The 23,114-nt window shown below is 44.6% G+C and overlaps 1 protein-coding gene across 2 annotated transcripts in view; it reads right to left on the bottom strand.

Annotated features, from left to right (window-relative positions):
- Positions 1-1,120: 1,120 nt before the first annotated feature.
- HLCS (holocarboxylase synthetase) overlaps positions 1,121-23,114 on the bottom strand; it is a 190,708-nt gene continuing 168,714 nt past the window's right edge. For both annotated transcript variants that reach the window (XM_061167342.1, XM_061167343.1), the window contains exons 7-11: positions 12,445-12,512; positions 10,798-10,958; positions 9,129-9,243; positions 6,737-6,950; positions 1,121-4,525 (exon numbers count right to left, since the gene is read on the bottom strand). In XM_061167342.1, the coding sequence (XP_061023325.1) occupies positions 4,354-4,525; positions 6,737-6,950; positions 9,129-9,243; positions 10,798-10,958; positions 12,445-12,512 (730 nt within the window). In that variant the 3' untranslated portion in view covers positions 1,121-4,353. The remainder of the gene's footprint in view (positions 4,526-6,736; positions 6,951-9,128; positions 9,244-10,797; positions 10,959-12,444; positions 12,513-23,114) is intronic.

Raw genomic sequence — 23,114 nt, 5'->3', positions numbered from 1 at the left:
TGTTTCTCGACTTCTGTGAGGCTCTGGAAGAGAAAGCTTGTTAATAAATACACATGTCTTTCACAAAAATAGAAAAATGTAGTGATTCCTAACATGTTGACAAAAAAATGCCAGATGAAATGGATTTCAAAAATAAGCCCAGTTCAAGACTGGTTTGGCCTTCCTCCACTGGGCCTCTGAGGGAAAGGAATTCCTTTATGTTCTTGGAAGCCCTTTCTAGAAAAGCCATTCCATTCATACCTTTGTAGAGAAGTGAACAGGGCGTGAAGTGCTGCTCTGAAGATTACCCCTACCCCTTTGATCATATTAAACCCAATGGCCATGCCTTCCTCCCTTGGATCCTAAGGATGGGAGAGGTTTACTCCATCAATGAATCCTGTATAAAGTCTGCTGTAGTTTATGATGGCTCAGACGGTAAAGAATCTGCCTACAATGCAGGAGACCCGGGTTTGATCCCTGGGTCAGGAAGATTCCCTGGAGAAAGGAATGGCTACCCACTCCAGCATTCTTGGCCTGGAGAATTCCATGGGCAGAGGAGCCTGGTGGGCTCATGGGGTCGCAAAGAGTTGGACACAGCTGAGCGACTAACACTTTCAAGATGGTTAAGGTAGACTGTGGAGGGGCGGCGGCTGCTACCGATAAAAGAAAATTTCAAATAAATTCCATAAAATTGCTGTGGAAATTTTAGTGAATTGTAGCCCTTGAGTTATCGAAGATGCATTATTCAAGCTATTCCTAAACTTAAGTATGATAAATAAGGTTGAAATCTTGGGGAAGAACTGTAGAGACAAAAGTCAAGTAGTTCTCACAAAAGAGGAAGAACAATTGAACAAGAACAGAACATGTTCTTATATTAATTATATTTGTTGTTAAAATTTTTAAACTAAAAAATTTACATTATTAAATGTATTTCTCACTTTAGTTAAATTTTTTTGAACTTTTGGGGTTTGCTGACTTTCATTCTTTGGAGTAATATGACTTCTCTTTTGTATGATACATAACACATTTTTCACAACTACATTTTTAAAAAAGCAACCAGCTTCTTAATACTTACACATACCTATTCCTTATGATGTAAAACTATTTATTTTTTAAAATGTTTAAATATGAATAAAAAATATTGTAACCAAAAGGAATTGTTTATTTTGACAAATGAAACATGGTAAAAATAAAAAATAAGCCCAAACTACAGAGAAAGTCTCAAAGTTTATTTTGGTAGACTTGCTTTTTATAGGCATCGGTTTAAAGTAATTACGTTTCAGAGATGAGTCTTTGAAAAACTAAAAATGCAGAGGTTTAATGCTTTATTTCAAATATGCATAGTAGTTAGGAATACCGGTTTCTCCATTCTTTGTCCATTAAGACCAAACAGATCTACAGAATGTAAGCCTAAAACATCTCCTTTATGCATTCTGAAACGGTCAGCTGAGGCTGGCTTCTCTCCTGGTTCCCAGATTCGAGGGTGAGGGGTGCCCACATAGTCTTCCCCGTGTGTGGAGGTGGTGGGGGTGGGGTAGGGTTGGAGGTGCGTGGTACCCCACGTGTGGGCCTGTGGACCCACCCCTCCTTCGACATGCTCCCACATCAGGCAGTCACCGTGCTGTAGCAGAGAGCCCCTGGGGGACACAAATCCTTCTGACTGTGCCCCAGCACTGTACATGCTGCCAGGATGACCAGTGCCAAGGAATGCTGTGGGGGCGGGGGAGGGGGGCAGGGGAAGCCCAGCTATTGCTGGGTCCTATTTTAGAGTTCCTCTGAAATTTGCTACCAGCCCCAAGGGGTTGATGTCCTTCCTGCCTTTCACGTAACCTGGTAGATGCTCAATGCGCAGCCTCTACACAAGGGCACAATTCAAATATCCCCAAAGCACATGCCAATCCTGAGTTTAGGTGCTGTGTTTTAAAGTTTAAGAGGAAAACGCAGTTTCTCGTTAAGACTTTAAAGCTCCTTGAGATCCTAGATCGCTGGGTGCATAAACTGCACCCAAGTTGATGAGTGCGGTGTAGCAAGTTTTCCTAATGCTAACAGCGGTAAGCAAAATACCTTTATTCTGCTGTTCTGTAGGAAGCAGAATTTCAAAAGTCTTTGGTTCATCTGAGGCAAAGTCAGGTTTATGCAAAACGCAGCATCTGCTCCAAGTCTATTCGCCTCCCTCAAGACAACTGGGTGTCGGCACAAGTAAGAAATAAGAACAGTCTTGAAAGCACAGGGGCAAAGCGATATGCCCAGAGCATCTCCATCTGCTGTGACATGGCCACACTTCATTAGTTTTAATTTACCAAAAGGAAATTAAATGATAACATTATTTTTTCCCTAAAGCAGACTGTCTAGAGTGGGACTTCAGCTTAAAACAAATCATAGCATGTTTTTCATTAAATAACCCCCCAAAGAAATGCAAAAAGTTAACGATGGCAGCTCTGAGAGATGGCGTGCCTTATATTAGAGTTTGAGAAGTCAAACTTGCAACATTAGCCTGAGAACTTTCTTCTTAATAATATTTTGCAGATGCCCTCTCCAGGGTGAGTCCATTTGGTAAATTTGGGGTGCTGTGGACTTCAAACTTTTATTTAGACTTGGGCATTTAGGAGAGAGTGTTTTGTTAAGAAAAATAATTCTAGTTGAAGCCTTATTTGCAAAAAATGACTTCTGAAATCTTTTCAAGTTACATTTCCAAAACACACATATTGGGTTAGTGTACTTGACTAAACATGTTATTTTTTTCCTTCTACGGGGTTGCCTGTGCCTGGCTAAAGGTAGACAGATTTTTATACTGAAAACCACAAACTTTCTGGAGTTAGCCTGACCGGGTAAAGCTGGAGAAAGACAGTGCTAGGACACAATAAGGGGGTTCTGTTCAAAGCTGAGAGCCTCATCAGCTTTTCTTTCCACTAATTTCAGTTGGGATTGGCAGGAAGAGAGAAAAGCGGACAAAAAGTGGCCTCTTCAGGCTGAAAAGTAATGTGTATGAGTCTCAACTTCAGTGGAGACAGGAGTTACATGGAAAAAAGCATGGAATACATCTGGAAATAGCAAATGCATATCAAAAGGCTTCCTTTCTTTTGTTCTTTCACAGAGACTCATAGGGCATCAGATTTTGAACATCTTCTTTTAAGACCTCACACAAACGCACACACACACACACATGCTCTTAACTGACGGTATACAATAGCAATAACTCTTTTTTGGCAATGTGAAAAGGGGGCAAAAAACTGTGACTCACAAATGAAATGCCTTGTACGTCTATACTGTGCGCACTACACAGTCCTGCAGGAGTGCTCTCTATTTCAAAGCAAGCCCGAAGCTGGCTTAAAGCTCCAAATCCTCCTCTGCGTGTGGTATGAGAGCGAGACTTCACCTCCAGCTGTTGGAGCCAAATCTCCCACCCTCACGTCCAAGCAATTACCTAATCAATGCTTTAAGGATCTTGAACTTGATCCCATCACGGCAGAATATTCAGTCAATTTAAACTTAGGAAAGCTCATTAATTAATGTCAAAGTAATTAGCTGATTCCTTCTACAAGGTCATTACAACCAGAGCAGCTAGGGGTGCCTGTGTAGCCATGTAGACATTGCTATTGGACCACAAACCACCAGGCTGAGAATAAGGCTTAGAAATCTACCTTCTCTTTTCTCCACTAAACAAACAAACAAACAAAAAATGATGACTAAGTACCAGTGTACGTTCCTATAGGAAAACACCTCCCTAGGTTCTTGTAAACAGTGTTACCATACTCCTAACTCACCGATGACCAGGGCCTAAAAGCTTTTTAAAAACATTTTTTAATAGTCTAGGGATAAAGATCTTCACTGGGCTTCCCAGGTGGCGAGTGGTAAAGAATCCACCTGCCACTGCAGGAGATGCAAGAGAGGCAATACCTGGGCCGGGAAGATCCCCTGGAGGAGGGCATGGCAACCCACTCCAGTATCCTTGTCTGGAGAATCCCATGGACAGAAGAGCCTAGTGGGCTACAGTCCATGGGGTTGCAAAGAGTCGGACTTGACTGAGCACGCACAAAGATCTCCACTACTGGGAAAATGTGAATTATTCCATTGCTGTTTCCATGTAAAAACATTTTTTTTTTTTTTTGCCAATTAACACATCCAATTTCAAGAGGGGAGAACGAATTTCACATCTATGGCAGGTCTTTACCTGAACTAAATCTTTCCAGTGATCGGCCCTCTACCCCAAACAAAATTTAAGAATGAACAGGTTAATTGGAGAGAGAAAAAAAATCGTCAACAACTCTGATTTAGTCTTCCAGCTCCACGGGCTAGGACAGGCGGCAGAAATCCAAGGGGAAGTCTCCCGCCTCGCTTCTGCCCTTCAGTCTGTCTGTCAGTCCCTAGCAGGGACTACCGCTGTTTGGGGACAATGAGGTTTTTCAGCATGTCGAAGGAGTTGCCGTCAGGATGCACCGTCACCACATCACCATTTTCCTGGTGGACCAGAAGGAACCCAGAGTCATCCAGGCCAACTATCCACACCTTTGGTCCCTCGGCACTTCCCAGGCGGACTTGCTGAGCGCTGAAAAGGAAGAACAGCCCTTGTTCACTGGGATGCCGTGAGAGGCAGCAGCGGCTTGAGACGATTAGTTAAGCAATCATCCGTTATGGGAAAGGACTCGGGGCTGGTGGGAGAGAGGAGGCTGGGCTGCACGAAGTGAAAATGCATCTGGGTCTGAGCGCTGCCTTTTACTGGTCCCGCCTGAACGGTCTTGGTGAGTACCAGAATAACCAAGTCCAACAGGGAGTTAGGAATTGCTTCTCTTGCAAACATGGTCACTCCTAATTCTGAATGTCTGGGAGGATTTTTTTGCGCCACTTCCTTCACCCTCTAGCACTTTAAAGAAACATTGTGACCCTCCAGGCTTTTTGGCTGAGATGAGATTGGCCTCTTTCTGGCTGTTCTGCAAAGAGGACTTTTATCAAGTTGGGGTGCACCGATTATAAGTTAAACGAATGCTAATTCTACTTGTTTTCAATATTTTTCCAAATGCACCTACTGAGTTATAGCCTTCTTAACAGTTTTAAAAGTATAGAATCTGTACCTCCCCATGTTTATTTTGAAGAATTTCAGACCTACAGAAAGGGGGGAACATAGTACAACAAACCTCATATGCCCTCTTCACTTACACTAATTGATAACATTTTCCAAATTTGCGATTTTTCCTCTGTGTGTGTGTGCACAGTTTTGTGGCGGGTTGGGGGGGGGGGGGGTGGTTCCTGATATTTAAAAATAAATTGTAGGCATCATGGCACTTTAAATATTTCAGCATGTATAAGAATAAGAATGATCTTCTTCTTAAATCCAGAATATCATTATCACTCTCAAGAAATGTGATCTTGATACATTATTGAATATCTGTCCCTGTGCAGATGTCCCCATCATCCCATTAATGTCTTTTGTGGGTACTCCCTCCCTTCCAGGATTTGATTATGAATCTCGTATTGCATTCAGCTGTCATGCCTCGTGAGTCTTCTTTAATCTCAAAAATCTCCCACCTTCTCTTTGTTTCTAAGACCTTGACATTGCTAAAAGGTAGAGGCCCCTGTTGGTCAACATCAATGCTTTTCAAACTAAGGTGCCTGAGAGCTTGCTGGAGCCTTTGGTAAAACAGGAGTGCTGGGCCCCAGCCTCAGGGGCAGAGTCAAGAATTTGCATTTCTACATGTACATTACCATATGCAAAATAGACCGCTAGTGGGAAACTGCTGTATAACAAGGAGCTCAACCCGGTGCTCAAGCCGGTGCTGGGGGACAACCCGATGTCGTATGACATCACGCATGTCGTATGGGGGGACCAACACAACCCGGTGCTGGGGGACAACCCGATGTCATATGACATCACGCATGTCGTATGGGGGGACCAACACAACCCGGTGCTGGGGGACAACCCGATGTCATATGACATCACGCATGTCGTATGGGGGGACCAACACAACCTGGTGCTGGGGGACAACCCGATGTCGTATGACATCACGGATGTCGTATGGGGGGAACCAACACAACCCAGTGTGGGCGACAACCCGAGGGCGGGCGTGGGGGGAGGCTCACGAGGGAGGGACGCATGCACACCCATGGGATACACAGGTGTGCACACAACACGGATGTCGTATGGGGGCGACCAACACAACCCGGTGCTGGGCGACAACCCGAGGGCGGGGGTGAGGGGAGGCCCACGAGGGAGGGGACGCGTGCACACCCGTGGGATACACAGATGTGCACACAACACGGATGTCGTATGGGAGGGACCAACACAACACTGCAAAGCAATTATCCTCCAAACAAAAAAATCTTAATAAAAGAAACACAAGTCAGCAAAGGAGAAAAATGGAATTTGAACACGGGGGAAGAAAAACAGAATTTGTGTTTCTAATAAAGTTCCCAGGTAAGGCTGAGGCTGGGAGGTCTCCCTTTGAAAATGATAGTTACAATGAGAATGTTCCACAGTTTTAAGATCTGCCTGTTGCCTCACAATCAGACTCGGTTTAAACACACATTGGGGAAGGAAAGTCTTCAGTGATGTGGTGTCTTTCCCAGCGCATCCCACCAGGAGGCAAGGGATCGCCCTGGTCCCCATTCCTGGCGATGCTCACTCGCTCAAGGTGGTATCCCCCAGGTTTATCCATCAGTCAAAGAGGATTACCCAGACCCGAGTTTAGTTTCTCGCTTTAAGATGTTAAACTACTGCCTTAGCAAAGGGATTTTAAGAGGATGCAGACAAGCCAGCACTAACCTGTGTACCCAGTATTTATAGTAGAGAGGAAGAATGCCATTGGGCCCCTGGTCCTGAAACGTGTCGATCAGCTTCTCCAGCACGGTCGCCATTCGGGCGATGAGACAGTCGGCTCTCAAGGGCTGTAGCTCTGCCCCGTGTTCCTTATTGTATTCTGTGATGAGATCGTTGATGCATATGGTAGGGTTGCTGTTCGTCACGTTAAATCCACAGCCTAGACGGAAACAAACAATTGACAAGGTGAGCAGTTCAATCTACTGACGACATCACATGTCTCTCTCGACCACCTGGAGAAAGTTACAGCTTTTATGCTCAACTTGCTGCTTCCTTGTCCTCATTTTGAGTTCTTTCCTTGTCTCTGGCCAGTAGTTAGAGAAGGACTTACATCTCGGAGTCCATCTTCCTTTTTTATCCTTCCCTTACTATCCTCATCAAATCAGAGTCATTCCAAATGTATTACACATTAGTTGGGGGAAAAAAAAAAAAAGCAAGTCACATTGGATTCAATTGAGCAGAAAGGGATGAACAGGACAAAACAGAGTTGCTTCTGAAATGATACCTCCTGTGGTCTAGCCAAGAACTGGAGCTCAGCGCTGAACCCGATGTAAAATAGAATCTCTTGTTTCTTTTTCTACTTGAATAACAGAACACATGCTTGAAAATAAAGAATTTTATTCAGGTCTTAAGGAGTAAACTCTGGATTCAGAGACTTCCAACCTCGATCATGGTATAACCCCAAACACATCTTTTAATGCTTTATCCTTGCAAGTCTTTGGTACTAGGGTTACGCTGTTGGCAGAGGGCCAACCCATGTTCAGTGGCTCTTTCACAGGCCCCTAAACCAAGGCTTCAGGAGAAGAGTTACCAGCTTATCTCTTTCGTTACTTAACACCGCTGTGCTCTGTCGGGTGGGGCTGAGGGGGTTCTTTGGAAAAGCTGAGACTCAGTTTTCAGCAGGGCCCTGAATCAACCTCAAAGAGGGCTTCAATAAGAAGTGAAATACTGCAAGAACTAGGCAGTGAGCCCACCATTTTTCTAGGGCCTCTGAGAAGAAAAGTTCCCCAAATACTTGTCTTAGATGGAACAATGACATTCACAGTAACAGTACTTTTTGGTAAATGTTCTGAGCTGTTTTCGGTATGAAGGGAAGGCTTGCCTGACCCCAGATTATTATTATTATTTTTAAAACATATACTGGCTACTAAAATACAAACCAATGTAAATGACACCTGGGAAAAAACAAACAACTACAAAAGCAGGGAAGAATTTGCAGTTGTTCGTTTGTGCTTTTATCAACAACATACACAACAGCAGAAGTACCTGTGCCGGTATAAGGCATTCAACTACGCATATACAGCACCGAAAAAGCTCCCCTGTACCCAGAAAATGCACGGTCCTGGGAAAAGAGCCACATGGACTGCTGTCAACTTAGGCTGTGTCTTTCTAAGGACCAGCAGGTGCCACTGATGGTGACTTTTTGAATCTTTCCCCAAAGATGCCCTCTGTGCCCCCTGCCCAACTCCCTCGGCCTTAAGACGTCCATAAAAGCTACGGATTCTCTCAGAAAAAAGTTTCGTTTCCCCCTCTAACAGAGAATTCCTCAGCTCCCTGAAGCCATCATTTGTCCCCATTCGGAACCTCTGTATCCAGCCCAGTTACTCATTTACACATGGGAGACAGAGCTTGGAGGGGAGGAAATAACTTCCCTAGAATAACACTGCCAGTTGGCAGCGGCGCTGGAAACACACGCCATGTCTTTTCTGGCTGGCACTTCCCACACACCATCACACGCTTTCTGTCCACTGCTGATTTCTGAACCCCACTCCAGTTCCTCTGGGCATTAGGGAGAAGGTGATGCTTGGATGACCAGGGACACCTAGGAACTTCTCGAATGGCTTCTGAATCCATCTCCTTGCCTGATGAGGATGTGCTGAGGTGAAACGGGGAATCTTTACCTCACCCTGACCATTCTGGAGTGTCTTCTGAAGGTCAAAAAGAAGGCAACTTTTCCATGGCCTGGGAAGGTCAGATTAAGAATGCAAGGACACCCATCCTTGAAACTAACTTTTCTTTTCTTATTACCAAGTAACGAAGTGGATATTTTCATCATTTCTAATTCAACAGGAAGCAGGAGTGTAGAGAGGTGTAAGAAAATGCCTGTTTGATAAAACACCCATGTGGTGGTTTCCATGGCCAGAGGTACAAACGCTAAACCTTCTGAAAGGCTTTCTACCCACCTGGCCTGTTCTGTACACATACTGTGTTCTATAAGTCAAAGCTCAAAGAAAAAGAAATCCCAAATGATAATCCACTCCCCTCAATGGAGCCATGTGTAAGCCATTTTATTTCTATTAATCTAAAAATTCTGGGGGTAAGGGCTTTAAAAACTTACCAATTAGTATATAAAATGTTTCTCCCATAAGTGTTGAGTTAACCAAAACTCCACCAAGCTTCATGAGGTCACTGTAATAAATATCATTGGGCCACTTCACTCGCAAATTGATATCCTAAAAGGAAAATCTGTGTATTAATCAAGCAGTCTCAAGACACAAAGGGACCAGGAAAGGTTGTCCAACTTAGAAAACATAAAGATGAGCAGAATATTCTAGAAATGGACAGAATAGGGAGTCTCATGCTCTCTTCTTTTTCAGACAGCCGATCACCTCTTTGGAGCAATACTTGGAGTATTAAAGTGCCCCATGGAACTAGAGGAAGGAGACCTAAAGAACACAGGAATTTCAGTCTCCTCTCCCTCATCACTTTGTACCATCATCAGAAACACTCTGAAGACTCCCATCTTGGGAATTAAATTGATTATCCCAAGATCAATAACCACAGCACAGGGGACCATAATATCCTAGGGAGGAGGGTGGAGAGGTGGGGGTGAATACTCTCAGGGCTCTTTTTCCTTAAGGAGCTCCTGCTCCAGAGTGAAGGATGGTCCTGAACTAACCAGAGTCAGGCAGAAATGTCTTGAGTAGAACACTATGGAGATACACAGGAGCAATTCATTTTACTGAGTCATATTACATCATGTATGGATGTGAGAGCTGGACTATAAAGAAAGCTGAGTCCCGAAGAATTGATGCTTTTGAACTGTGGTGTTGGAGAAGACTCTTGAGAGTCCCTTGGACTGCAAGGAGATCCAACCAGTCCATCCTAATGGAGATCAATCCTGAGTGTTCATTGGAAGGACTGATGTTGAAGCTGAAACTCCAATCCTTTGGCCACCTGATGTGAAGAGCTAACTCACTGGAAAAGACCCTGATGCTGAGAAAGATTGAGGGCAGGAGGAGAAGGGGACGACAGGATGAGCTGGTTGGATGGCATCACCGACTCAATGGGCATGAGTTTGGGTAAACTCCAGGAGTTGGTGATGGACAGGGAGGCCTGGCGTGCTACGGACCATGGGGTTGCAGAGAGTCGGACACGACTGAGCGACTGAACTGAATTGACTGATCAGAGGATATTGAGTTTATTAGTCTCCATGAAGTACCAACGGTCAACCTGGGTAACAGAAATAGAGCGGTCCAGTGGCCTACTGCTTCTCCATCCGGAGGGACGTGGCCTGGGCAAGGCTGCCTGTGCCCTCCAGGGAATGACCTGAGAGCAGACACTGCCTTGAACTGGGCCACCTGGAACCCACCTCCTGCCATGACTATGAAGTTAAGGCACACAGACTGGGTGCCCGAGGTTTGTTTAGGCCCCTTTTCACCAGAAAACACCACGGATAAATAGACTCATCCAGTCCAATGTGCTTCAATCAAAAAGAAAGAAAAGGAAAAGAAAGGCATGCCTTTACTAGGACATCGGACACATCTCTCAATAGCACAGAAGGGAAATTCTGGGCCTTCTGGGAAATGAACACATTCCAGCAGGCCTGAAGCAGCTATCATCCTGACAGCGCTTTTAAAACTCCAGGAGCTCTCTGCTGCCAGCTTTACAAAAAGCAGGCTGAGGCTCTGCACACAGCAACCATTCAGACACACACACGCTACCAACACGCCTAAACAGAGATGCGCATACGTGGCAGGGATGTATCAGTGAGGAGCTGCACATACCTGATACCCGGGGATGGATCTCACCGCTTCTACGACGGCCAGGGACATCAGATGCTGGACAAACGGAATCCTCTGTCCCAGCGGGGATCTCAGCGGGATGCAGACCAGCAGGGTGGAAAGGGCGCATCCCAAGGGGCTCAGCCAAGCGTTCTTTCCCCGCCCTGGAACACAAGCCACGTCAGGAAACCGGCCAGCCTGCCCTGTGAGCAGACTAAGATGCACATAATGCCGGGAAATATGTGGAGGGCTCACAAACACAAACGGAGGATCTGTCCAGCTGAAACAAACCGGGATTGATGAAAATGCTTGGAGATTCTGGGGTTAACTCAACAATAGAGAAGCTCTTTAAAATCTGAAGCTCTGTGGCTGAGCAAGTTTCCGATAATTAGCATAATGTTCTGCCTCATATCATCCATGCTTTGATGATTCAAAGTCTTATACAGTGTCTGAACATCACTCTTGGTTTAATTCTCACCATATGGCAATGCAGGCAGAAACAGAGACAGTGGGGAAACTGGACCGAACCTACACTGATCCAGGAGAGGTCCTGAAAGCCACTTTTTTAGAAGTGATCCCAATTGTGATGGTCTCATAAAAACCATAGAATTGTACACTTTAAGTGGGGGGACTGGATGGTATATGACTTATAGCTGGCTGTTATTTATTTTTTTTAAAAGGAAACAATTTGAAAAATGATTCCTGATATTAACTCTGAGTTATTTTTCTTAAAAAAGTTGTTGAGGAAATAAAATAATCAAAATGAGAGGTATAATGTAATTTCTTCCCTGGCTCTTTTTTTTTTCAAACTACCTTATTGAGCACCACAGCCTTGAATAAAAAAAATTTTTTTTTTCTTTCTTTGAGTTATGTTCAAAAGACATGCTCAGGAGAAAGAAGTGGAAACAGTGGATTTCTCATTTCATTGCTTCTTCTGGGAAAGGCATAAGAGCCTCTGAGAGTTAAAAGTTGGGGGTCTGCGTGGTACCTGCTGGGGGCGGGGAGAGGCAGGGGACAGTGGCCCACGTATGACTCCTGAGCAGGAATAATCCGCTTGCGGCTGGACCCCAGGTGGATCCTGGAAGGGTGTGGGCTCCTGCCTTTGAAAGTCAGCAGGGGGTGGAAGCGCTGGACAGCCCTTTGCTCCTTGGCGATCACTCTGTGAACAGGCACTGAGCACCGATCGAGGGCCCCGTCCATGCAAACTCCATGCCAGCCAGGGTGGGGGCTGGCAGATGAGAGACCCCTCCATGTGACGCTCGGTCTAGACACGGAAGTCACCTCCCCGAGAACCTTCGGGAAAATAAATGTCTCTCTAACATAGTTATTATTCACACGCGGCAACGCCTAGAATGTGTCAGGAAGAGGAATTTATAAGATGTAGGTAAAAGAACATGAAAACCATCACAGGCGGATGTCAAGTGGTTTAATAAACATCTTGGTTTGAGGGAACACTTGAATTCTACTGGAGTTCAGTCTTCTAATCAATTTCCCTTCCTCTTCCTCCATTTTAGGGCAACGTGAAAACAAACAACTTCTAACTTCAGTCATCTCGATGATCAGCACATGCAATCAATTGGCTCTCTGGCCACGAGAGTCACAGATTTTAGAAAACAAAAACAACAGAAGCAGTAACGAAAGATGACTGACCTTTGCCCTGTGTCTGGCGGACTGCAATGGCTATTAAACCCATTTCCTGCGGCATCTCAAACATCAACCTGCAAACGATGGGAAAGACCGGTCAGCCAGAACTGGGACAGGACATGGGAACCTGCGGCTCAACGTGGGGGACGCTGTTTGCTTTCACTTGCAAACGCGTTAGTAAGGAAGGGCCGTCTTCCGGGTTTCAAGGGATACTGAGCCCATTCCCAGCTTCTGGAGTGAGAATGATGGAAAAGGGATGCAGGAAACACCATTTACTAAGAAAAAAAGGTGGACTGGGGGGTGGGGCACGTGTACCTGCCCAAGCTATCATTCAGCTTATTCAAGACATTGTTAGGTTATATTTCTTCGGAATATCCTATCAAATTCCTCCCTCCCCCGCTGAGGTGGTGTCCCCTTCTGCGAGTGACAACTAGCAATTCCTGACATTTGTTTCTACTTACGGCGCGTTTCTGTCTGCACACTGGAACATAATCATAACAGAAGTTTCTGATTATTCAGAAAACTAATATGGTGGCAATAAAGCCGTTTAAAAGACACACTATCCCCCGAGAACTAATTATGTTTTACCTATAGTAAATAAATCTACACCTTCTGAGAACTCAGGAGAACCTTGGATCCTTTTAGGCTTGAGTTCTGCTTTTAAAATGGTTTTTATTTAAAAGAATACAAACTTCCCTTTGGGGGAAGGGTAGAAATGTGCACTGTATCTCCAGCAAAAGAGTCAACATAAACTCTCCCCCCCCGCAAGAAAAGGGGGGAAAAAAAAACACAAAAACCCTCACTCAGAATTTCCTCCCCAGCTCCATTCTACGTATTCAACTCACACTGGGAAGGTTTTCCTCTGCATTCCCAGCAAATGAGCAGGCACAGCTCTCGGTGCGTGCTAAGTCGCTTCAGTCCTGTCTGCCTCTTTGCGACCCCACGGACTGTAGCCCGCCAGGCTCCTCTGTCCCTGGGATTCTCCAGGCAAGAGCACTGGAGTGGGTAGCCGTGCCCTTCTCTCGGGGATCTTCCCCACCCAGGGATCGAACCTGTTGTCACTTCAGTCTTGCACTGGCCGGCGGGTTCTTTGCCACTAGTGCTACCTGGGAAGCCCCCTAGCTCTCAGTAGGACTTATTAAACAAAGTAAAACATCAGACCTGTCGGTGCAGCCGCCAGGATGTCTCTGAAATACTTTCTGGGGGTTGAGGGGAGCAGCAAGGGCAGGGGTGACGGCGACGTGGTACTCTTCCGAGGGTGGGCTCCAGAGCATCCCTGCGCTAAGAGGGACCACGCTCGGAAAGCGCTTCCTCCTCTCTGTCGGGCTTGGGGAATGGAGTGGAGCGTTAGACACAGGGAGGGAAGGAAAACCCTTAAAGGCCTAAACACCCAGAGCGCCCCTCTGTGACCCTGGCGGGCAGAGCCTCGTGGTGCCCCAGCGCGGTGAGGGGGAGCCCTTGGCTGGCTGAGAAGAGCCCAGCCACCCGGGACAGGGGCCGGGCCGGGCCGACAGGCACAGGGCTTGCCAGCGAGCAGGCAGCCCCCTTGTCTGGGTGCCAAGCCCACTTCCATCTCGCATGAAATACAGTTCCAGAGGTATTTCTCTTGGACACCATGAATAACCCATTGAGATCGGCTCTGCTTATACGCTGCTGGGCTCCAAGAATAAAGCGTCCTTTTCTTGCGTGGAAAATTCAAAGAAGGAAGCTTTGTCCACGCGGGGAGATAACATTGTCTTCTCTGGCTCAGCAGAGAGACCCAGCCACCTTCACCTGGGCTCCGAAGGCTGCCGGGCTCTGGGGTGGAGAGGGGGAACACCTAACGAAGTTTTCTATGCAAAGGGGATGGCGGGGGAGCAGTGATTTTGCACATGTGAGCAGATTGCAAAGGCTCTTTCCATCTCGGATGTTCTGTAAATAAACAGGTAGATGGAAGACCGTCATGTCTAGAGCCAGCCACGGTGATGGTGGAATTAGGCGTGGGGAGGTGGGAAGGTTCAAAATCCAAACACAGGCTTCCAGAACAAAGAAAAATGATGAAGGGAACATACGCACTAAGCTTGCTGGAAGCTTGGCAGCAGTGAACAGGGCATATTGATGAGAAGACTGAGCTTGGGAAGCTGAAGGCCAAGAGGAAATTCTGGGAGGAGGGAAACAATGAAGTGGGGGTGAGGGGGATGGGTAATGCTTAGTTTGAGCCAGGTGAAGATCGCCAGGTTTATTTGTGCGACCTGAGACAGCTCTGGGGGCCAAACCACATGGCTCACGGTCCACAAAGAAGCATTTATGAACTTTGGCAAAATGGAAAATTTGCATCTCCGAAGGTGGAGTCACTAGGTTGCTTTAGCAGAAAGGAGACACCCTAAATGCATTTCTAACCCGAGCTGATGTCGTTCTAACAAAAGGAAATAGAAGAAAACGAGGGAAGGGGAGAGGGGAGGGGAGGAGGTTACATAACTACCTCCCCACCTCTGTGGTTTTTTTCTTTGTTGGAAAAGGCTGTTTAATAAACAGTTCCTGTGATCAGCAGCCAGGGGCAGGCACTGGTACCACCGGGACACGGGAGGAGACTGCTCTGTTTTGGCACACTTCCCTTCTAGCTCAGCGGTAAAGAATCTGCCTGCCAACTCAGAAGACGCGGGTTTGATCCCCGGGGCAGGAAGATCCCCGGGAGAAGGACATGGCAACCCACTCCAGTATGCTTGCCTAGGAGATCCCATGGGCAGAAGAGCCCAGTGGTTACCCTCCACGGGGTCACCAAAGAGTCGGACACAACTTAGAGAGTGTACAACAGCTTTGGGCTGAAATACGCAGAGCCCCAAGGCTCGCCTGGCAACCAGCACAGGCCCTGACCGCCTTGTTACTAAGGACATCGCAGCTCCCACTGCATGCTCTGCCAACCAGAGCACCCTGAATCTCACGTGGCTGTGGGAATTAAGTTTCAATAATTAAAACTAACCGAGAAGACAGACCAGTATTAGCTAGTGAAAATTCTGAGTGAACAGAAGTTTACATTTGGAGTCAAGTCAATCCACTCTGAGGACTGAATCTAAAGAAAGAATCCACACTCACCACAGCGCTATAGAAGTGAAAATTTGGAAAAAGACATAAGAGTTCACTAGGGAAATGAGGCTGGTGGAATAATCTGCAGTCATCATAAATGATCATTATGAAGATTACATAACAACACAGAAGAAATGCTTGCAATAGAATTTTCAATTTTAAAAAACAGGATATGAAACCTACATATACTTTTAGCCCAACTTTGTAAAATTCACAGAAAAGCAAGGGAGGGAGATTTGACAAAACAAAAATTGTGGTATATTAGGAAGATTTTATTCATTAAACTTTGTTTAAGTTGACTGCTCATCTGTTTTTTAAAAAAATTATTTTTAATTGGAGGATAATTGCTTTACAGTTGCTGTTGGTTTCTGCCATACAAGAACATGAATCAGCCACAGGCACATACCTGTCCCCTCCCTCTTGAACCTCCCTCCCACCCCATCCCACCTAAGTTGTCACCGAGCACCAGGTTGAGCTCCCTGTGTTACACGCAACTTCCCATGAGCTATCTGTTTTCCATGTGGTAATGTATATATATATCAACGCTCCCTTCTCAGTTCCTCCCACCCTCTCCTTCCCCACAGTGTCCACAAGTCTCTTCTCTGTGTCCCAGTCTCTATTCCTGCCCTGCAAATAGGTTCATCAGTACCATTTTTCTAGATTCCATATATGTGTGTTAATATATGACATTTGTTTTTCTCATTCCACCTCAGTAGAACCGACTCAAATTCGTTCCTTTTTATGGCTGAGTAACATTCCATTTTATACACACACACACCCACCCACCCACCCCACAACTTCTTTATCCATTGATGACTGCTTATATTTACTTTGAAAATTATTTTGAAAAATTTGGGGGAAAGAAGCATGGTTTTTATATTTAGATATAATATTTGTTGGCAACCCACTCCAGTATTCTTGCCTGGAGATCCCACGGACAGAGGAGCCCCGAGGGCTACTGTCCACTGGGTCGCAAAGAGTCACACACAACTGAAGTGACTTAGTACACATGCATAATATTTGTAAATATGTGAAAGAACAGGAGTAAAAGACCTGCTTTAAAAATAAGATAATAACAGTCACCTGTAGCATCCATTTTATTATAACCAATGAACAAGACCTTATTTAATTTGTAACTAATGAGCAGAAATTCTTAAAACCAGTCTGTTCATATGCAATGGAAGCCTTAAAATTGTTATATCTTCTCACCCAGTGACTATATCCCTAAGATTGGATTCTATGGAGTATTTAGACAGGGAAACAATAATTAAGGGACACAGCTATTTCATCACAGCATTGCACAGTGAAAAAAATCATTAACAGTACAAACAGTCCACAACAGAGGAAAGAAAAGAAATCATAGTATCCGCAACATGAAAAAATATCATAAAGCCATCAGTGATACAGGCAAATGTCTGCTGAACACCATTAGAAGATTTAAAGAGTGTGGAAATTCCAATATGCAGCATGATTGCACAGGTGCTTTAAAATACACTTTTAAAAATTACTAGGAAATATACCAAAATATTAGCTGTGGTTACTTTTAAGTTATGAGTGTAGTTACGGAAAAACACAGGAAAGTACAAAGCAGAAAAGTCATCCAAAGAAGTCCCTCTTAGAAATGTATATTCTTCTATACTTTTCCTCTTAAAAAATACAACATACACACACACACACACAATATGTTATACAAAATATTTTCTGATGATTGGAAGGATTGCTCATTTCGGATCTTCTTTCCTTCTTTCTTTTTGGCTGCGCCAACCAGGGAACTCACGCCCCCTGCAGTGAAAGCACAGAGTTTTAACCAATGGACCACTAGGGAAGTCCCCAAACTCTTAAAATGAAATAGATATTTAGTTATGGACATTTTTATTTTGTTGACAATAAAAAACAAAAAAGGCATTAAAAACAACATCATGATATGATCCCACCTATGTAAGCTATGTATTCCTATGTGCATTCATAGACAAATACAGGACACCCATTAACAGTGGCTGCCTCCAGAAGGCGGAGATAGAATTATATCACGGTTTTAGCTTCTTCACTGTGCTCTTCTACGTAATCTCTGGGAGTTAAGATTCCAAGTGGTTTTTGGTTTCATTATATTTGTCTGCATTTTCCACCGTTTCTATACTTGCAGCGCATTCATTTCATCATCAGGAAAAAAAAAATGGTTTTTCAAATGTAGTACATTGGGAACACCAACCATTATACCTGAGGATCACTGTTTTTAAAAAAAAAGTTAAGAGCTAAAATTTAAGGATTTTTTAAAAAACAGTCACTCTAACAGTACAATCAGTTTTTTAAAAAGTTGCCTTCTATGCAAGAACGCACAGTATTGCTTTTGGAAAGAAAATGAGTAGTGTTTTCTGCTCCCAAGAACGCGTATACTGGAGCAAGGAGGGTGGTAGGGCTCTGCCATGCACAGGGAGATGGTCTAGGGTGAAAGGTGCTGGACCCTGGACCAGAAATTTCAGAACAGAGAGGTAGGCATTTGGGGGCAAAGCTGAGACCAACAGTCCCAGAGGAGGACAGTGTTATCCAGAGACCAGGGGTTACTGCTCCTGGCGGGAAAGGAAAGGTTCCTGGGGAACTTGAGAAATGTCACAGCAGAGGTGACTCAGGAAATGGGACAGATTCGGATTCAAAACCCAGTGTTGACTTGAACTAACATTGAGTGACAGGCTCCTCGTCTCCCCATCTCTCAGTCGCCTAGGAAACGGAACACGTGGTGTGGTCTCAGGCTCCGCAAGAACGAAGGGTGAAGGAATACACAAGATGCGTGAAGGAATACACAAGATGCTCGGTCACAGGGTCAGTGCTTAAAAGCATCACTTTCTCTTGGTTGTAGATCCCAGAACTCCTTACTTCCAACAGACAGGAAGGCCTCGCATTTCCTCCTCTTGGGGATAAGGAGGGTGGTCAGGGAAGAAAGGGAGGAGAAGAAGGGGAGGAACACGTGTATTCTAAGACCTTTCACAGTCTAGAGGGTAATGTCTCTTCCCCGAACCTCTCGCCCCCTCTCCCATCTCTCTTACACACACATACTAACCTGACCTGAAGTTGGGCTAAAAAGTGTTTAGATTAACACTTAAAATTGGGTTCCAAAATCTTCATTTTCAGTTTGAGGGTCTCCAAACTCACTTATCAAAGGTATAAATGGCTGGTTGAACTAGCTATTTGACTTTTTAAAGATAATACGTTTTTAGGTTATTGCTTTTAGAGATAACACATTTTGTATGTTACTGCTTACAAATAATTTTGGCCAGTGATACACACAGGCACAACAGTTTTACTACTATAGTTCTTCTGTTATCTTCTGGATTTGACATTTAAAGCTACCCATCATCAATCTACCTTTCTGGAATGCTGTCAAATAAGTAAGCTCTAGATCATATTCCCTTAGGCGTGGTTTGGTGTATAATATAACAGGAGGAGCGCTTATTTCAGTTAGAGGCAAAGTGGGAATGTGGACTGCCCAAGAGTAGAACCGTCACAGCCTCCCCCTGGGTGTGCCCCAGAAGCAGAGGCCCCACCTGTCCTCCTGTTGAAGGATGTCTGGGGTCAGCTGCTCTGTCAGGGTTCCATATCTCCTAGCATCCCAATCATTCATAGGTTTTTATCTAATCTTCCCCATTTCCAACCTCATACAGAGCCGCATCTACTCTGCCAAATCACTTAACTGCTCACGGGGAGAGCATCCTGTGGACTCAGCTTTCAGACTGAGGCACGTTCCTAGTCCATCAAGCTTTTATTGCTTTTGGTCTGTATTACTCAAGATAAACTCAAACCATTGTTTCTTACCCCTGACATTGAGCCATAAATACTGGATGTCTGAGCATCACCTCCATGGACAGAGGAGCCTGGCGGGCTTCAGTCCGCAGGGTCAAGAAGAGATAGACATGATTTAGTGACTCAACAGCAACAGTAACAAGCCTCACCTGCAACCTCAGACCAGTGCTGTTACAGAATTCACAGGGGCATCACTGGTGGCTCAGTGGCAAAGAATCTGCCTGCAATGCAGGAGACACGAGTTTGATCCCTGGGACGGGAAGATCCCCTGGAGAAGGAAATGGCAACCCACTCTAGTATTCTTGCCTGGGAAATCCCATGGACGGAGAAGCCCGATGGGCTACAGTCCATGAGGTCACAAAAGAGTCGAACATGACTTCATGACTAACAGCAACAATTCCTCTCAGGCCAAGCCTCCAAGGCAGTCCTGATCCTAGATCCTCGGCATAAACTTGCCACCACACATGCGAACTCAGACCATGCCCTAACCCCTCCACTAGGAGTCCCCAGATCACAGCAAGCATCTTGTCAACGCTCCTCTCCGGCTGATCAGAGTCCATCATCTTCAACTGGAACCATCATCGTGGCTTGTTTACCCCAACAGAGGGCCTTCTGTTTGGAAACGCGGCTGCCATTTCAGAAGATAGACGCTGACTCATCTTGACCATAAGGAAAGCAGACATCTGGGAATCATTTTCCTGAAGGCACTGTAGACCTTTCAGCTCGGTCACCTGGAATCAATGCTGATTTTCGGCACTAAAAGTCACCCTTTACAGGCATTATCTCATCCATGCTTTACAAGTCAGATGAGGACACAGTCTTGGAAAGGTGAAATCACTTCTCTGAGGCCACGGAGCCAGCCAATCAGGAATTCAAGTTCTGGTTGGTTCTAAGGCCCATGATCTTTTGTTCTTCACTTTGTTTTCAACCTTTTGCTTTGAAATAATACCAGACATAACAGAAAACTTGTGAGGATACAGTATGAAGAATTCCTATCTGCCCTTGACCCAGCATCACCGAATTGATGGACATGAGTTTGAGTAAATTCCAGGAGTTGGCGATGGACAGAGAAGCCTGGTGTGCTGCAGTCCATGAGGTCGCAAAGAGTCGGACTGAGCAACTGAACTGAGCTGAACTGAACTTCACCCAGCACCCAGATTTCCCAGATGCTGACCTTTTTTACCACATAGATACTCCATATTTGTTAGTCTGTCCATAATTTTTTTTTCTAAACTATGTGAAAATAAGTTGCAGCCATAATGTCTCTTTATCCCTATATTCTTCAGTGTATCTTTCCAAAAAAGTAAGGATATGATTTAACATTAATCAACATACAATGACCAAAATCAAGAAGTTAACATTGATACAACCCTGTTATCGAACCCGGGGATCAGCAAACTTTTTTCTGTAAAGATGAGATAGTAATACACCTGGCTGTGTTTCAATGAAATTTTACAGGCACAGAAATCTGAATTTCATATAATGCTCATGTGTCACAATCTAGAATTTATTTTAATTAACAGACTTTGTTTTTTGAGTGGCTTTAGGTGTATTTAAAAAACGAACAAACAAAAAAAAACGAAAACCATCAGGGACTTCCCTGGTGGTCCAGTAGTTAGGACTCCGAGCTCCCACTGCAGGGGACACGGGTTCAATCCCTGGTTGGGGAACTAAGATCCTGCACACCACGCAGTGTGACCAAAACAAGAAGAAGACCCTAAAGAATGAAAGAAAGACTGAGCAGAATGCACAGGGCTCCCACATATTCCCTCAACCTCACCCCAAGCGGCTTCCCTGTAACTGACATCCTGTATAAGCGCGGTACGTCTACTATCACTGTGGTTGTTGTTCACTCAGTCGTGTCCGACTCTTTGCAACCAGATGGACTGCAGCACATCAGGCTCCCCGTCCTTCACTATCTCCTGGCATTTGCCCAAATTCATGTCTTGGGTCGATGATGCCATCTCATCCTCTGGCACCCCCTTCTCCTCTTGCCCTCAATCTCTTCCAGCACCAGGATCTTAGTGACTAAACAACAACCACCTTCTCAATGCCCCGTGTCAGGAAGCATCTGGTGTTGCTGGTCCCAGGACAGGTGCGTTAACCCACTTGGGTGGGTAAGGTGGGGTGGGCTAGGGTTTTCCACTGTCAGATGCTACCTTCCCACTGTAGTTAATTAAGTACTTGTGAGCAGACAAATATCCCATTTCCCATGAAATTTAATCTACTAGTCTTGGCATCCATAGATGATTTTACTCACATCAATTATTTATTTGGTGCTTGCTACAGAGTGGTTTGACTCCAACATTTCCTCCATGTGTACTTGTTGCAATGCTACCATAAGGAAGAGCTTTTTCTTCTCCTTGCACATGCTTTTCTTTCTTCCTTTCTTTCTAGCAGAATGAACTTGGGGAGTCTTCTTTATTCCGTAGATTTTTCCTATCATTGTTTATTGTGATGCTCATATCATCCCAGATTTGGCAAGTAGAAGCTTCTTCAAGCTGATGTCTGTCTCCTGCTGACAAGGCCCTGTCATCTTTCAGCACTTCCTTACTTTTTGGCAATAAGAAGAGGTTCCACACCCATCCTAAACTTTCCCAGGACCAGCCCTGGAATTGGCCTTTTCTCCAAGGAGCTATGGTTCCTTTTAGAGCAGAATGGTGTTTAAAAAACAAATCTGGGTGTTAGGAAAGAACAAAAAAGTACATGTGTTTCCTTCCTTTTTTTCCATCCGTCCAGCCATCTTAAAACCAATGAATTAAAAAAAAAAAACCCAACACCATGAATTAATTGAAAATTTCCAGTTCCAACCCAACAGCATTAGGTCCATTTTACTCTCCTTTATTTTATTATTTTGTATCATTTCATTTTGCCACGCTGAGGAGCACGTGGGATCTTAGTTTCCCAACCAGGGATGGAAACTGTAGCCCCTGTTTTGGAAGCATGGAGTCTGAACCACTGGATTTCCAGGGCAGTCCGTCTTCTCCCCCTTTCTGTATTTGTAACTTCCTTCTCAAATAAGGAAATCTGGCTCCCATTATCTCAAATATATTTACTTATTTGCTCAACACTCTGACACACAGAAAGTGGTTTCAGAATTGCTGACCTGTGCTACTGTGAAAAACAAATTTACTAACTAGGGTTCAGCGTTTATCTCCAGTTCTTCTTGCCTTTAGCTTGAGGGTATATAGTCAGATACTGTGTTTTCAAGTTCTTAGGGTTTGTTCTTTTTCTCTTTTACTTGAGCGTAGCTACGTTAGCCTTCAGAAATAAGGTGAGGTTGAATTGTACTTTTGTGTTCAACTACAGGGTCACCCTGCCATTCATGTTTCTTTATTCTTTAACTTGATTCCAAGAGTTAAAACTGTACAGAAAAGCAAACTCTGAGAAGTGTTACTTTCCTCCCACTCATCCCTTCTGTTTAAGTCTTGCCATCAAACTTCTTTCTACAATTAACAATTCAACTAGTCTTAGTTTCTGGTTTATTGTTCTCGTAATTCTTTCTGAACACAGGAACAGATAACTGCATATTTTTCTTTCTCGTGCTTCCTTACAGAAAGTCACCATTTTGTCAGTGTTTATTTTGTTCTGTTTGGCCATGCGGAATTGGATTTTAGTTCCCTGACCAGGGACTGAGCCTGCGCCCTTGGACAGAACTGACATCTTTGGGGTGTTGAGTTGTCCTGTCTAGGAGCAAGGAATGGCTTATATCTGTTCATAGGTATACTTTTTCTGAAAAGTTATGAAAATTTATACTCAAGAGTAAAATCAAAATGGGGTCCTTTTTAAAGAATGGAAATAGTGTCATCCTACATGTT

This window comes from Dama dama, chromosome 19 (assembly GCF_033118175.1).
Source record: "Dama dama isolate Ldn47 chromosome 19, ASM3311817v1, whole genome shotgun sequence".
In the NCBI taxonomy this organism is placed as follows: Eukaryota; Metazoa; Chordata; class Mammalia; order Artiodactyla; family Cervidae; genus Dama; species Dama dama.
This window is presented reverse-complemented; position numbering and strand designations above follow the sequence as displayed.